Here is a 16,190-nt window from a genome sequence, read left to right on the forward strand (position 1 = left end):
AAGAGAAAACTGGAGACACTGAGGGAGAAGCCAGCAGTACAAAGCTCATTTGAAAACACGAGGGATGTGGGAGACTTGTCAGAGCAAAGATCAACAGAAACCACTGCTGGACTCCTTCACAAAGCTCGTGTATTACCTGAACACTACACTTTAGAGACCCTTACCTATGAGGAGTGCTTATCACTAAATCAAACACAGTCTGAGAGCCCATCCCATTTAAAACCTACTGTTTTTATCCTAGATGGGGAGCAGAAATGCCAGGAAAACACCACAATTTGGTACCCACAAAGTAACATAATTACTGAAAGCACACAATATTTGCTTTCCACAAATAGAGATGCATCCTTCCCCACTCCTGACCCACAACTGTTCACACAACAGGACTCTGCAGTGATCATCTCTCTGCTGGCTGTGTTGTGTGTATTAGTAGCTCTTCTAATGCTGGCAGTGCTACTTGTATTAAAAAAGGTACTTCTGTGCCAACAGAGAGTGGCTCCCCTTGATGCAGGATCTGGTGGATAACAACAACAAGGGCACATTGTTTTAATTTATTTAATTCACAGTATGCACACAATCTCATACAATATCCTGTAATATGTTTTTGTATTTGTACATACAAAGGATACACAACTGTATTTTTCATACTGAATCCTCCACAAGGGACCAGTGATTTTCTACAGTCATGCCAAAATAAAGCCTGAATGCCAAAAAACATACAAAACAAAAAACACAACTCAACTTTTAGCTTCTAATTTATGATGCATCTCATTTGAATTCTGTGTTGAAAAGCACCACAAAGTAGCAACAGTGTTTTGCCCCTCTCTTTAAAATAAAGGACTGGAGTCGTCTTGTATTCACAATGAACTCCTAACTCCAAAATCAGCATCAATCAGCAAATATTTCTGATCACAAACACACGAAAAGCACTGACACCTGGCACATGTACAACAAGGGAATCAAGAGTCTAAACCATCCAGAACTCCCAGACAGATGCAAGACCCGTGACATCCTATCTTCCAAACAGCACTACACTGCTGTGAGACATACGTTGGTGCAGAGACATCGACGATACCCCCAAAATGGACAAACAATATTAGCTGCTGGCTTTGATGCGTTCCTCCTACTTGTCCTGTTGTTTCAGTCTGTAGTCTGACAGCGCTGCTTTTATAGCATCTTCTGCAAGCACTAAAACAAAAACAGTGAAGAGGTTTTAGAGTCACTACCAGAACAAATGCAACTGCAGTAAAAGCTTCGATTTCCCTGAAATAAATACAGAAATATAGTATGAGTGAGAGACATGGATATAATCTTATATTATGGCATAGATCTTTTTTTTTTTTTTTTAAACAGTAGTATGTTTGTTTGTACTACAACTCATGAAAATAAATACTCTGAAATTGTCTTCATATCTGTTTTGGCTAATCCAACTAATTATATCACTGATTAATCAAAGTATTTTGTTGCATTACTGCACAAATTATGCACAAAATACCAACCTTGCTTACTCATTTGCAGCCACCATGAGGTGCTGAAGGCCAGTTTTGTATTGTGTCCATACATATGGAGAACTATAAGTAGGTGGGAAAACTTAACCAAAGTAACCATAATACCGAATGAGGTAGAAATAATATTTTATGTCTATGATAAGTAGCAATAAAGCTGTTATGGAGACTAGTAGTGATCTGAGAGCCATGTTGTGGTTTTTCCTTCTATTTGTCACCAATCAGTATATTCATTAAGTTTTAAGGAGCATTATCTGTCGTCTTCTGCTTCCTTGCCTTTAACTTACTGGAGCAGTGAAGCTTGACTGGAGGAAGGCAGAGTTCTTTGGCAATGTCTGAGTTCTTGATCTTCAGAGCTTCATCAACCTGCAGGAGGAAAGCTGGTTAACCAGTTACACAACCAACACAATAAAGCACAGTAGCCTTATAAAAGGCTGGAATTGACTCACCGACTTCCCCTTCACCCACTCTGTCGCTAGAGAACTGGATGCAATGGCTGATCCACAGCCAAATGTCTTGAATTTCGCGTCTATAATTTTACCATTTTCATCCACCTGTATCTGAAAACAAGACAGTAGAAAAAGTAAGGACGGTGAAAGTCGTGGCAGCGTGTAGTTAAACTGTAATCCCTGCTTTTCACCTCCGATTTACCTGAAGTTTCATGACATCTCCACAGGCTGGTGCACCCACCAAACCAGTCCCCACATTCTTGGAGGTTTTGTCCAGAGAGCCCACGTTCCTTGGGTTTTCATAGTGGTCCACCACCTGCAGCAAAACCACAAATACAGAAAGAAAACTGTTACTGTTCAGTTGCTTTAGGTCACTTCTTCAAAAAAGGACAGGACGCTGCTGTTAAAGTCAGTTAACTAGCTAACACCTGACGACACTTACTGCCAACTTCAACATGTAACTACTTAGTTAGACTGAGGTCATATCGCTTTGTTGGTCTGAAAACATTTTTGCTCGGTTACCTTTTTGTGATACGAACAGATGTTATTCAGCTCCGGTATGAAAAGTCGTCTGCTGAATAACGACAGCGAGGTAGCGGCAGACTTTCGTAAAGAGACCGTCGCCATGTTCACATACCGATGATAGACGGAAATCAACGACTGAGCACGAGTGAAGACAACCATTTTCTGTTGACAAACAAGTGTAGACGGCGGGGTTCACCGGCCGAGCAGCGCCCACTAGCGGCGGGCAGGGGATAGATAGATAGATAGATAGATAGATAGATAGATAGATAGATAGATAGATAGATAGATAGATAGATAGATAGATAGATACTTTATTCATCCAACCTGGGGGAAATTCAGATTGTCCTGTAGCACTTATATTTACTCTAACATAGCAATTTCACGATAAAATATAATAAACAGATAAATGCACCCAGTCAATAACATATAACATAAATAGCATAAATAACATAACAGTTAGTATTAAAAAGTCTAATGGCTGTGTTTAACACGTGTAAAAGATATATTAATTATGTTTTTAGATATCCTAAACTTGACCTGTCCAGGGTGTACCCCTGCCTTACACCCGAGAGAGAGCTGGGATATGCTCCGGCAGGTCCCCGTGACCCTGATTCAGGAAAAAGCGGGTATAGAAGATGGATGGATGGATGGATGGATATCCTAAACTTATATCTGAAAATTGGAGTTCTGATTAGTCAAAATGTTATTGTGGATAGCTGGAATTCAAATTGTGGAGAGTCTAAATTGAGCTGTAGTTCTCAATAAGCAATTCTTACTAGTCCAAATGTCACTGCAAATATCTGTAATCACAGTTTGGACTAGTCAAAATGTTAATGCAGGTGTCTTAGAAGTAGTGATGGGCAGGTGAAGCCTCATGAAGCTCTTTCCTTCTAATTATGTCGGAAAGCATTCAAAGCTTCAAGGCTTCAGTCTAACTAAGAACAGTGACATCTGGTGGCTAACAGGCCAATCAATCCCATGTCAGCAACAAAAGTTCATAAAAGACTGTGGTCGTTTTAATCTGCTAGTGAGTCTATACAAACAAGACCAGCGCTCTTTCCTGCTGCAGCTTTGCAACTGATTATGGTGTTTGGATGAACACAGAAACATCATTCTTTTTGTTTAGTGTTTTAATCATCAAACCTTTAAAGATAATGGTTTATCAGTCATTCGGGGACTTGCATTGTATTGTAGTCGCCATCAAAATCGCCAACACTCTCCAAATCTCTCTCTCTCTCTCTCTCTCTCTCCTCACAACCCAGCATTTTTAGTAATATTGGTGCCCTTGCCCTCTTATATAGCCCAAGCGGCGCTAGAGAAATCAAAGCTGTTAAACCAAGAAACGCTCTGAGCCAATAAAACGTAGTGAAACATTTTGACCCAATGAAGCGCAAAGTGAAGCAGCGACGACTTTCAAAGCTTCGACGTCATCGGTCACGTGAAGGTGGTGTTTTGAACCAAGCTTTTAAAGATACAAGTGTTTCTAATCGCTCTGCTTCAGGAAGACACAGGCTCCGAAGACTCGATATCATTTTCCCATCACTACTTAAAGCTGAACCCCGTTGAAACGACCTGCCATAGCCAGGGGATCTACGGAGAGTCCGGGTCCAGGCTCCACCTCCCTGGTCCGGCTGGTTTGTTGCTGTTACCAGGCAGACAGTCTCTCCAACATGGCAGCGTCAAGTAACGCAGAGAAAACGCAGTTGCAGGACATGGAAGAGGAAGACGCGGGGATGGAGGAGAGAGAGATGGAATCGGACGAAGAGGAGGAGGAGGGCATGGGGATAGAAAATACAGACGACGAGGAGGACGATACGTCTGAGGACGAGAAAGAAAACGAAGCCGAAATCCAGCGGTTGGAGGAGCAGGTAATTAGCATGCGTAGTTAGCCGACGAGCTAATGAGAATGAATGGGTGCTAAACACAGCAGGTCCGCGGCTATAAACTGGGAGCAGCTCTGCGCTGCTGTAATAGGAAATTAACATGTGGCAACGTTTGTTCCTACTTTCCAAAACAATTAAAAGGGCGCGTATGATCCCAAATTCCCACGTCGTGATTAGCTGTCATGCTAATCTGTGACGCTAATGGCTCGTCTCGTGTCACGGGCGCCTTTTTTTACTCTGTGGGTCCACTGAGACATCACATCTTGGTGTGTCGTGAGGAAAGAAGCACACATGTAAACACAAAGTACACACTGTTCTAGTTTAGCTTTAGAAGCGACACGTGTGTTACGTCTGTTTACGTCGCATTATTTACAATGTGCGCTGCAAGTTCGTCTATGCTGCACAAAAGCAGCAGAGGAAACCACGTCCATAGCGTTACCGCATCATTACTCATGTTACACTAGGTGGTCAGTTTATTAGGGACACCCAGCCACGCACAGTGCAATCTAGTTTCATAAAACAAACCGTGCAACAAAGCTTTTGTTTGTGAAGGGTATAATAGTAAGGAGTCATCTGCAGGCTGTGATGATCTTAAATTGAAGTTCGTTATGTGTCTGTCCTCTGATAGAAATGTGAAAGGGATGAAGCATCTGAAATGGTCTGGAAATTATTATTTCGGCTCAATTACTTCATTATCAAAATAGATGCCAAATCTTCTTTTCCTGTCGGCTGCTCCCTTCAGGGGTCGCCACAGCGAATCATCTGCCTCCATTTAACCCTCTGTGTCCTCCTCACCCACACCAACTATCCTCATGTCCTCCTTCACTACATCATCAAAATAGATGCCAAATATTTGTCTGTTAAAAAAGGCTAATGCGAATGAATGGGTGGTAAACATGTTAGGGGTTAAATTAGACTGCATTATCTTTAGTTAGGTTTTACTTAAGTAATAAATGTGAATGTAGTTACATCTATGGCACCTATGGGGGCATGTGTCAAGTAGTCAGGTTCCATTTGTAGTACAAAACTGTTCTACTTAATGGTACTACGATGTTGTTTGGCAGCAGTGATAAGTCACTGTTAAATGCAGGAGGAACATGAATCAATCAGCATATGTTTAATTGTGCAGTTTTAAAGTTTATCCTCCTTTTTTTATTTTTCAGCTGTCAATCAATGCTTTCGACTACAACTGCCATGTGGATCTTATCAAACTACTCAAGCAGGAAGGAGAACTGTTTCGTTTGCGAAAGGCAAGACAGAAGATGAGTGAACTCTTCCCGCTCACTGAAGGTTGGTGTATGTCTAATCCAGTTTTAGGGTCAGAAGAATCATTTGACAGCAGCTCTGCATAATTTGTGCAAGTGAAACACATTTTGTTGAATCCTGCAGAGATCTGGCTGGATTGGCTCAAGGATGAGATCCGCTTGACCGAAGAGGAGCCAAACCGGGAGAAAGTATATGATCTTTTTGAGAGAGCTACAAAAGATTATATTTGTGAGTACATCAAATGTTACTGTCTTTGATTTGACATTTGGTTATTATGCAATATTAACATTTCATTCTGTGTCTTTATAACCAGGTCCAGACATCTGGCTTGAATATGCTCAGTATTCAATTGGTGGCATGGGCTCACCAGGAGGGATAGACAAGGTGAGATCAATCTTTGAGAGGGCCATGACAGCTGTGGGGCTTCACATGACCAAGGGACAGATGTTGTGGGAGGCATATCGAGAGTTTGAGAACGCCATTTTGTCCACAGTACAGGTTGGTGTTTCTGTCAGCAGAAGAGATTGTATCAGTGGACCGCCATATGGTCTTTGTATGATGCTGTTTGATTATACACTCAGTTGGCAGCTTATTCGATACACCTTGGTAAAACTACTGCAGTTTAATAGATTAGTCCTACATTAAATCCTCCCCTCATCAAGGCAGCAATGTTCAGTTTTTGTCTAAACTGTTTTATAGAAGTGTTGATTCAATTTTATGACCATTTTGTAAGCTCAGGTTTGTTCTTCTGAGTTGTTTTGTGTTGTGCTGACCAATGTTTCCATTTTTTTGTCCACCCTGTTTACAGCAGTTTTTCATATACTGCTCATGTTACAGTCCTCTAAAGCCTAGAAAAAATGGTGCTACTAAACATTAATGTACTATATTAGTCTACTTAAGATCAGTGTCACTTTGGGCTCATGTGTTGTGATTTGTAAATTATATTTTTGTTTTACTTTTATGTTATTTTACATATATACCACATATTCTGTCTGTCATAGTTTAGTTGCAACACAATTAAAATCTCTGTAACTCTGTTAATTCATTAATATATGAAAATAAAGTTTCTTTGATGTTGAACTAATTAGACCTTTGCTAAACTTTGCTACCATTTTCTCCTCTTCCTTTGCTCTCAGCCCCCACCTGGCAGGATTCCCAACCCCGAGGAGCAGGAGCTGGTGAACACTCAGGTTGAACGAATCCATACACTGTTTCGGCGCCAGCTGGCCATCCCCTTAATGGGTAAGCATGATGCCTCTTCTGTCCAGACGGGTTGCCCTGCGATGGGCAAAACTTCTGCTGTGAGGGCCGTCTGTCAAAGCACGCCTGAAAAACTGTGAATTACCCCAGTCAAAAGTATAACACTTCCTCATGGGATGAGTTGAGAGTGACATGGATTTTGAAAGGGCATAGAGATTTAGAAAGAGGATACTCAGTTTGTTTCAGGTGTGGACCACAGGTAGCTGCCTGCGGTGTGTGTCTTTTTTGATTTGGTTGGGGGAAAAAAACACACAATGCCTTTTAAATTTTGAGATAATTGTGCTGTGTTTTTGTAGAAATGGAAACCACGTATGCTGAGTATGAAGAGTGGTCTGAACAAGGCGTGGCAGACACTGTGGTACATCAGTACAAAAAGGCTTTGCAGCAGATGGAGAAATGCAGAGCTTTTGAAGAGTCCCTGGTAACTGTCTTGGATTAGTGATTACGATTTCTAACATTTCTTTATGGATGAAACATTATCTGTTACAGTTTATCTGACCTGAACCGTGTTCAAAGTTTGTGTTGTCTCTTAACATTTGCGTGTTTCTGTCTTGCTGCAGCTGGTGTCGGAACCTCCCAAGCTGGCAGAGTATCAGGCCTACATCGACTTTGAGCTAAAGGAGGGCGACCCACCTCGGATCCAGATAATATTTGAGCGGGCACTTGCAGAAAACTGCCTGGTACCAGACATGTGGACAAAATTCACCACCTATCTTGTGAGTATTGGTCAGTGTTTGGAGTGGTGCTGTGTAGAGTTCTGACTCATTTCACACAGCATTACTTCACAGTGTGACTGCTTTTATTAATCGCCTAGAACTTGCCAGCTCCATTATCTGCCAGTGCAAGCTGAACAGTTATTATCAGAGTGATGCCATGAGCTTACATCAGTAAACTACAACTCATCATTTCACCAAGATCCTTATGAAATTGATCCATGGACTTTTTAACAGTTGTTCTTTAGTTTCTGACCTTACATCAGGTTGGTAATCATTAACATATCTGAAAAGAGTAAAATGGTTCTTAAGATAATTGTGTTGGAGTTATTTGTGTCCAGTGTTGTTAAAGTAGCCATGTCCTGTGTGGATAAAGTTGTTTCACGTTATTTTTGAGTGCTCAGATGTCTTTTTTTGAATAAATGTGATTCTGTACTACTCACATAACAGATGGGTTGTTTACTCAGTGTTTAGCAATGTGTAAATGTTAGTAAGTGCATGAAGAGTCAGTTTATGTACAAGAAAATGTGGTTGCTGATAATAGTAACACATCACTTCTTCAGTAATAAATCACATGATAATTTGAACTGTTTTGTCATCTCTGGGCTCTACAGGATCGTCAGCTGAAGATCAAAGACCTGGTTCTCTCCACACATGAACGTGCCGTCAGGAACTGCCCCTGGACCATGGGTCTGTGGAAGAGCTACCTGCTGGCCCTAGAGAGGCATGGAGCTGATCATCAGACTGTCTCAGGTAAAAATAAGAGTAGCATGAAGCTGTTCAGATGATGGCTCAGTATTATATAATTTGTATGTTATATATGTATTTTTGGGGCTATAAAAGATTGAAAATATGAGTATTTTGGAGAGTTGTAACTATTTAGAATATGTTTTTAAATACTGTTGATCTTAAGAAAAAAGTTCCCAGACATGCATAATATAATGTTAGATTTTGTTTGGTATTATCATGCTATTTCTTTTCTTGCACACAGATGTTTTTGAGAAGGCACTGAATGCAGGTTTCATACAAGCTACAGATTATGTGGAAATATGGCAAGCATACCTTGACTACCTGAGGAGACGTGTGGATTTCAGCAAAGGTGAGTGGTTAAAACAGTTTGCTCTAAAAATAGCCCAAAATCTGCAAAAATTCAGATTGTTCTTTTGCTAATGTTCTTTTTTTTTTTTTTTTTTTGCAGAATCAAGTAAAGAGTTAGAGGAGTTACGAAGCGCCTTTTCTCGATCCTTGGACTACATGAAACAAGATGTTGAAGAAAGTCAGTGGATTTCTCTGAGATTTGTTTTTGTGGTGTATTTGTATTGGTTTTCCTGTAATGAATTTTGCTGTGGCTTTGCAGGGTTTGGTGAAAGTGGAGATCCTTCTTGTATCATAATGCAGATCTGGGCAAAAATAGAGGTACTGTGACCACCATTTTCAATAGTCTCTGTACTGTAGTCTTCTGTTTAAGTTGAAGGAAATTGCCTTAACATGTAATTGCTGACCCAAATAAGGAAATATATGAAAAAGAGCATCTCAATTTAACTAACCCTTGCTTCTCCCTACCAGGCCCTCCACTGCAAAAACATACAAAAAGCCAGAGAACTGTGGGACAGTATCATGACAAAAGGGAATGCCAAATATGCCAACATGTGGCTGGAGTATTATAACCTTGAAAGGTCTGTCGGTGCACATCTCATGACAGGTTTATTGCAGTTGTGCCGATGCCTTTGTTAGCTAAAACTTGGCTGTACCTGTCCATGTTTTTACTTAATGCACAGGTCGTATGGCGACCCTGTTCACTGTCGGAAAGCTCTCCACAGAGCAGTACAGTGTACCTCAGATTACCCCGAGCATGTGTGTGAGGTCCTGCTCACCTTTGAGAGGGTGGAAGGTGAGTCCCAATATCAAATCCATTGTTAACATAAAAGTTAAGGAGGTTTTCACAAATGAGAGTGTGACTTTGTGTCCTTGCCTATAGGTTCTCTGGAGGACTGGGACTTGGCAGTGCAGAAGACAGAGACCCGGCTCAACAGGCTTAATGAGCAACGAGCAAAGGTAGAAGGACATATCAGCACTGCACTGTGCAGGGGTGTCATTTAACTGGTTTTTAGCTAATGTTACCGTGTTCTGCCCATCTGTTAGGCAGCTGAGAAAGAAGCCAACCTGGCTCGCCAAGAGGAGGAGAGATCTGAGCAGCGGCGGAAAGCTAAGGCAGACAAGAAAGCTCAGAAGAAGGTCCAGAAAGGAACTCGAGCTGGGGAGAAGAGGAAAGCAGAGCAGGATGATTATCAAGATGCGTGGAATGAGGACTCAGGTAAAATAGATTCCTTAATTTGAATAAGAGGATTTTTAGGTTTTGAGCAAAACTTGAGCAAAAATGGGTTTTATAATTTTTTTTTTCCCCAAGCTTCTAAAAGGCACAGAGGGAATGGTGATCAAACCACAGAAGAGCATATGGAAACCGAAACAGGACTCTTTGGAAGGAATGCTCCCCCTGGCTATAAGCCTGCTCCACCTGGTGCTAAAAAAGCCCAGCAGGGGGCAGCAGCCACCCAGAGTCAGAATGATGACAGACCAGAGCTCCGAAATGATAACAACAGTGTGTTCATCAGCAACTTGACGTACACCCTGGAGGAGCCAGAAGCACAGCTCAGGACGATGTTTGAGACCTGTGGTCCTATTAAACAGGTTCGCCCAGTCTTCAGCAACAAAGGGAACTTCAAAGGCTACTGCTATGTACAGTTTGAATCCCCAGTGTCAGTCCCTGAAGCCCTGAAGCTGGACAGACGGGAGGTGGAGGGCAGGCCCATGTTTGTCTCACCTTGTGTGGACAAAAACAAAAATCCTGACTTTAAGGTAAAGATAAAATATGAACAAAAGTAGACATGACCTTGTTTTTATTATAACCAGGGTATCTGCAGGTCTTAAGTCCCCATTCTCAAAAAAGGGTTTAGAAAGTATTACACAAATGTACATAGTGAAAACTTTTTCCACTGCCTTGAACTCAAAATAATTAAAATTTTTAAATATTAAAAAAAATATATTTTAATCATTCGATTAAAAAGTTTCAGGTTTAACATGGTGAACCCTGCAGAAACCCTGCAAACATGCAGTACGAGTGACATCCTCCTATTGTCCTTGTAGGTGTTTAAATACAACACATCAATGGAGAAACACAAAATCTTCATTTCTGGGCTGCCGTTCTCGTGCACTAAAGAGCAACTGGAGGAAATCTGCAAAAGTCATGGCACCATCAAGGATGTTCGTTTGGTCACGTATCGCTCAGGAAAGCCCAAGGTGAGGGAAAAATAGAACAGTCTCCAGATGTTTGTTTCTTGATCAAGCTGAAATCATGCAGATGCTGAGATGATCAGGGTGTAGAATCTGTTGTTTGACATACTAAGTGTCTTTCTGTGCGCCTCTGCAGGGTCTGGCATATGTTGAGTTTGCGAATGAAACCCAGGCATCTCAGGCAGTTCTGAAAATGGACGGCATGGACTTAGAAAACAACAAAATCTCTGTTGCTATAAGTAACCCTCCTCGCAGAAACATGATGGATAAACCCGGTTCCAGCAAACCCACGACAGACATGATGCCTCGCCAGGTCTACGGATCGTAAGTCTGCTGAAATGTTCTAAAAGTCTGCTGAAATGTTCTAAAAGCCTGCTGAAATGTTCTAAAAGCCTGCTGTTCTCACGTCTGTAACTGTATGGAAACAGAGCTGTTTTGTCTTTCTGTAGGAGAGGAAGAGGACGTACCCAGCTGTCTTTGCTCCCTCGTTCCCTGCACCGACAAAGCGCACCTGTAAGCAAAGTTGAGAACGGGACGGCAGCTGAGCAGATACCAGCAACAGCCGGTGCATCAGCAGACACAGCCGGAGAGACGAAAGCTTTGTCAAATTCAGACTTTGCCAGGATGCTTCTCAATAAGTGAAAAAATGAGTGAGAGAAGTACGACTGCCTTCACAGTGAAAGCCATCTTGTGTCCTTAAAAATTAGTGTTAGTGGTTTTTCTGTAATTGGTTACCTGACTTCCCTTTAATCTCAGTCTTGTTCTCATCATCCGTTTTGCGAGATTGCCTTAAATTGCCAAACTCCTGCCCTCCATCACCAACTCTTTTCAACCAAGACTTCCCCAGTGTGATGGATTGTTCTTCTTGGGCGTGTTTGAAGGTGTCTGGCAGGCTATTTTATATTTAAAAGTGTAACATATTTGTGTGTAAATATACTGTACCTAAAATTGTAAACGTCACGTTGCAAGGTGTCTTCTTTTCTCGTGTAATCTGAAAGGGATCTGACAGAAGCATATGGGAGAGTATTTTTTTAAATATTCAAAGCAGCCAAACTTGTGAATGTTGTTTTAAAAGAGTATATGCAAAAGTTTGACAGCTCAAATGTGGTGTAATATAGTTGGTGTGTGTACATATGTTGGATGTGCTACAGTGAGGAAAACACATTCTCCAGATGTTTTTAGGAAACCCAGGACTCTGTAACTTATTTTGACGGCTGAGGACTCAGCTAACAAAGCTAGCAATGTTTTTTTTGGACTACCCACTATTTTTTACATCATACCATTTCTTAGTTACCACTTGCTATGAGTCATCAGTGTTATGGTGCCCCTAAAGGGCAGTTAACTACCTTTGACTTGGCCTGATGGCACGGTTTTCTGGTTTAACAGTACCGATGTCATGTCACATGCTAATGCTTATTATCGAGTTAAAGTATCTACACAGCTGCTCTAAACTTTACTATCTCACAGTTTATCTGTTTTCATACATCACTGTTAATGTGACCTGTCCAGGGTGAAACTGTTCATCAAATCACTTCAGTTATGTCTGATTTGGAAAAGATTTGGAGAGCAAAGTCAAATTCCCTTCATCTCGTGAAATTCAGAGTGCTCGTGTAGGCAGGGTGTAAATGATGCTGTGGGAATGTGTCTGATTGGCTGTTTTGGTGGCTGGACACATTGCTGACTGATGTTTCTGCTATAATTTGAATTATAAAACATGATTTCAGAAGTTTTCTTTAACTTAATATGGATTTCTCATAAAATTGGCAACTATTGTTTAAATATATATTTTTTACATTATAGTAAAAGTTTAGGGTTTTCCATGATTAAAAAAAAAAAAAAAAAAGACATTTAGTGACATCACCTTGGACCAGAAGGTGTGATGGGTATTTTTGAGTTTTCTCAAACGTTTTATGAGCCAGTTTCAGTGATAGTAAAAATAATGATACAGGAGACATAGATTAGTTTAAGATGTTAAAAGGTGTGAGATTATAACCATAAGTGACAGGAAGTACATAAGGAACTTCGTTGCATGTACTGCTGTAAAAGAAATGTACAGATTGTCATGGACTGAAAACAATTTTTACAAATGGTGTTTGGGTCTGCGATCATCAGTTTTCACCCTCTGTGGTGTTGAGATGAGCCACAGTCAGGCTGTTGCGGTCATTAGCAGATATTATTTAGGTCTGCAGCTACTCCGACACAAGAGAAGAGAATCTATGCAGTTTTCCCATGTTAGGAGTTGACTGTCAAGTGGACCACATGACCTGTTTGAATATTAATGATTCAGTTTGTGTTCAGTATGTTAATTTCCAAAAGGTCACTGTAGTTTGTAACAAATACAAACTTTCAAAACAGATGGAATACAAGCTATATGTATTGCTCTCACCACAGTGGCCTAATCTAAAATATATATATATATACTGTATGTTGGTCTCTAGAAGTCACCTCCCATTTTAAGTCCTGATAATAAAAAGTGGTATGTGAGCATTGCTGTTTTCTATCATTTCTAGGGTCAATGTTTTGACTTTGCTATAGAGGTAAATAATAAATAGCTATTTTTTTCTGTTCAGTCACAGTATTTATTTTCCTGCTTGTTTTATTATTAGCCTTTACTATATTGTGCTGTGGGTTCTGTAAAAAAAAGGTCTTGTTTTTTTTGTCTCAAATTTGTTTTAATAAAGTCATGTAAATCATCTCTGATCCCAGTATGACATTTAACAGCTTTGTTTATTCTAAAGGTTATAACCTATAGACATAATAAAAGTTAGAACATTTTAAAATACAATAAATACTCAGATATATTAAAGTGCTTCAGTGTTGAGACATCATTTTTATCCCCAAAATAATTCAATATTCATACACTGTGCACATTTGCAGTGGTTATCACTAAAACATCTGAAGCCAGAGAACGCTTTGTTTCCTCCTCCCATCAGTAGAACTTCAGATAGTGTTGACAGAACTGAAACACATTAACACTCCAATGAAAATATGTGTGCAAGCTAAAAGTGGGGGAAAGGTTTCTTTGTGCAGCATCTGTATGAAAGTAAACTTAAACACAGTGCTGTCAGATTTTCAATTCAACATCCCACATCAGTTTCAATGAAACCTGCAGCTACAGCACCTAAAATGAAGCAATGGGATGATTAGGGAAAAGTAAATCATCATGTTTTAGGGATTTTTGCAGAAGACTTTTTAGATGAATTGAAAAATATCTCTACAAGCAAGCACACCACACCTCCTGTCTCCAGCTCAGTTGTGGATGGGGATGGTCTGTTTACAGCTGGGACAGGCCTGTTCCTGGCTGGCTCCTGGCAGCCCCACAGCATATTCAGTTGTAGAAATCAGTAGAGTGTCCAGTGTGATCTCTGTACATTTGGCTATAAAGCGAATGAAGGGCCTAACATCCCCCTCGTTGGCTGTGTCTAGAGCTGCATAATATTCAGCCCTTTGTTCTTTGCGAATGGTGATCGGTGGATATCGAGCTTGCATGAGCACAAGGTTCATGAGCAGGCGTGATGTGCGTCCGTTGCCATCTACAAATGGGTGTACATACACCAACTTGTAGTGGGCCAGAGCTGCGTACTCCACGGGGTGCAGCTGCAGCGCCTCGTCAGAGTTGAGCCACTGAACCAGCTCCTGCATGTGTCTCTGCAGGTCATGAGGGTGGGGAGGGATGTGGTGGCCCACAAACACCTGGGTGGTGCGCAGTCTCCCTCCCTCCACAGGGTCCACATAGCCGAGCACCCGCCGGTGAATCTCCAGGATGTCATTGACAGTCATGGCTCCTGATCTGGACAACAGCGTGGTGTTTATGTACTTCATGGCTGCATCAACTCCAATAGCCTCGTTTTGCTCCTGCAAGCTCTTGGCAGGGACGGCGTAACGCGTCTCGATGATGTGACGGATCTCAGACAGAGTGAGCGTGTTTCCCTCGATGGCCACGGTGTGGTAGATGTGGTGGTAGTAGGTTTCCTCCATCACTCGGCGGAGTGCAGAGTTCCCTTTGGGAATGGACATAAGCCGCTGAACTTTACTGTCAATGATGCTGAAGTAACGCTGGTCAATCTCTTCTACCAGTGGAAGAGTTCGGTCTCGGCTGACCAGAGCCCGCTCATTACATGGAGAAATGGCCAAGGCCTTGGTGTAGAGATGGTCTGCTTGGACAACATCCTTCTCCTCCTCCAGAATGGTCCCCAGCTCCGTCAGGGCATCCACGAACTCTGGATTCATACTGAGTGCATGCACCAGCAGTTTGTGAGCCTTCTCCCTCTTGCCCAGTTTCTTCATCTCCTGAGCCTGTTGCAGTGCCACTTTGGCCTCCAGCTTCATCTCTGCTCACAGAAACACGACAGGCACAGTTAATCCAAGGACAGATTAGAGGACAAGAGGCCTGAGACAGACATGTAAAAGCTCCCCACCTCTCTAGAAGCTTGTGTCTTTGCATATATTCTTAGCTGGTTTGTATAATTGTTTTACTTGCATTGCATCTCTTAACATTTATTCAGCATCTTTTTTTACTTGTCTATTTTTTAGTTTTGCATGACTTGTAACCTTTGGATTGACCCCCCAACGTGACCCCAGTGTGTCAGTCCCAGCACTGGAGGTTATAATACAACAGGTATTTTCCACATTTTTCAACTCACAAAATCCTCCTGTGGCCTGTATGCTCAACAGGGCGTGTATCAAACATACGGTGTGCAGTTTAGTGAATGGGTGCACTTCTTACCTGGGCTCGGCTTGGGCCTCTGAGGCAGCAGATCCAGGGCAGTGAAGGGGACAGTGAGGCTGGTGGACTGCACGGCTGAGGGGTGACGAGAGCTGCCCCACAGCAGGCACCGGAGCTGAGCTAGACCCTTGAGGGCGGCGCAGCACTGGTCCTCCACCCCAACCAGGGGGATCAGGAGGGCCACCATAGAACCAACGAAGACACACAGCAGCGGGCCCCATCCTCCGAGGACACGGCCGCTGCTGTACCGCCACACCGTCACAGCAGCCATGATGACCCCGGACTAAACCCTCCATTCTCTGCCGACACGGTCCCCCATGTGTTCCCTCCCCGGCTGGGAGAGCCGAAGGCCGGCTAAAGGAGGCGGAACACGGTCAACGTGACAGCTGGGAGGTTACAAAAGTTTAACAGCGCTCAAACCAAAAAGTTACGTCTCTACTCACTGCGGCGTTTGTGTAACTGAGCGCAAACTTTAAAACAGCGACTAAAGAAACGATAAGGAGACGAACAGCTAATTCTCAGCGTCAGTACAGCTGTGTACAAAATATACACATCATCGAATTACTCTGTCTGCA

General features: G+C 42.0%; 3 protein-coding genes across 3 annotated transcripts; 1 reads left to right on the forward strand and 2 right to left on the reverse strand.

Annotated features, from left to right (window-relative positions):
* Window positions 1–538: 538 nt before the first annotated feature.
* On the reverse strand, window positions 539–2,633 carry iscua (iron-sulfur cluster assembly enzyme a). The gene is made up of 5 exons (XM_026322839.1): window positions 2,474–2,633; window positions 2,154–2,267; window positions 1,952–2,062; window positions 1,790–1,868; window positions 539–1,185 (listed from the first exon to the last, which is right to left on the reverse strand). Exons 1-5 carry the CDS (start codon window positions 2,576–2,578, stop codon window positions 1,121–1,123), a joined length of 474 nt encoding a protein of 157 aa, XP_026178624.1. The 5' UTR covers window positions 2,579–2,633; the 3' UTR covers window positions 539–1,120.
* A 1,289-nt stretch (window positions 2,634–3,922) lies between these two features.
* Window positions 3,923–12,757, forward strand: sart3 (spliceosome associated factor 3, U4/U6 recycling protein). Its single transcript, XM_026322739.2, has 19 exons — window positions 3,923–4,344; window positions 5,523–5,649; window positions 5,749–5,853; window positions 5,939–6,123; window positions 6,762–6,867; window positions 7,182–7,306; window positions 7,446–7,601; window positions 8,213–8,351; window positions 8,590–8,697; window positions 8,797–8,874; window positions 8,956–9,014; window positions 9,165–9,274; window positions 9,377–9,489; window positions 9,577–9,653; window positions 9,741–9,912; window positions 10,006–10,454; window positions 10,743–10,895; window positions 11,026–11,213; window positions 11,339–12,757. The coding sequence occupies exons 1-19, from the start codon at window positions 4,147–4,149 to the stop codon at window positions 11,529–11,531; spliced, it is 2,841 nt and encodes a 946-aa protein (XP_026178524.1). The 5' UTR covers window positions 3,923–4,146; the 3' UTR covers window positions 11,532–12,757.
* A 754-nt stretch (window positions 12,758–13,511) lies between these two features.
* On the reverse strand, window positions 13,512–16,190 carry ficd (FIC domain protein adenylyltransferase). Its single transcript, XM_026322802.2, has 2 exons — window positions 15,616–16,190; window positions 13,512–15,220 (listed from the first exon to the last, which is right to left on the reverse strand). The coding sequence occupies exons 1-2, from the start codon at window positions 15,884–15,886 to the stop codon at window positions 14,139–14,141; spliced, it is 1,353 nt and encodes a 450-aa protein (XP_026178587.1). The 5' UTR covers window positions 15,887–16,190; the 3' UTR covers window positions 13,512–14,138.

This window comes from Mastacembelus armatus, chromosome 9 (genome assembly GCF_900324485.2).
Source record: "Mastacembelus armatus chromosome 9, fMasArm1.2, whole genome shotgun sequence".
Taxonomy (NCBI): Eukaryota; Metazoa; Chordata; class Actinopteri; order Synbranchiformes; family Mastacembelidae; genus Mastacembelus; species Mastacembelus armatus.

Bases quoted from the DNA above. Each gene is read 5' to 3' on its own strand.
- iscua (XM_026322839.1), bottom strand. From the start codon at position 2,578: ATGGCGACGGTCTCTTTACGAAAGTCTGCCGCTACCTCGCTGTCGTTA. The intron at 2,063-2,153 runs GTAAATCGGAGG...TCTTGTTTTCAG, and splicing joins GAGATGTCATGAAACTTCAG to ATACAGGTGGATGAAAATGG. The intron at 1,869-1,951 runs GTGAGTCAATTC...TTCCTCCTGCAG, and splicing joins AGTGGGTGAAGGGGAAGTCG to GTTGATGAAGCTCTGAAGAT.
- sart3 (XM_026322739.2), top strand. From the start codon at position 4,147: ATGGCAGCGTCAAGTAACGCAGAGAAAACGCAGTTGCAGGACATGGAA. The intron at 7,307-7,445 runs GTAACTGTCTTG...GTCTTGCTGCAG, and splicing joins GAGCTTTTGAAGAGTCCCTG to CTGGTGTCGGAACCTCCCAA. The intron at 9,654-9,740 runs GTAGAAGGACAT...CCCATCTGTTAG, and splicing joins TTAATGAGCAACGAGCAAAG to GCAGCTGAGAAAGAAGCCAA.
- ficd (XM_026322802.2), bottom strand. From the start codon at position 15,886: ATGGCTGCTGTGACGGTGTGGCGGTACAGCAGCGGCCGTGTCCTCGGA. The intron at 15,221-15,615 runs GTAAGAAGTGCA...TTCTGTGAGCAG, and splicing joins GAGGCCCAAGCCGAGCCCAG to AGATGAAGCTGGAGGCCAAA.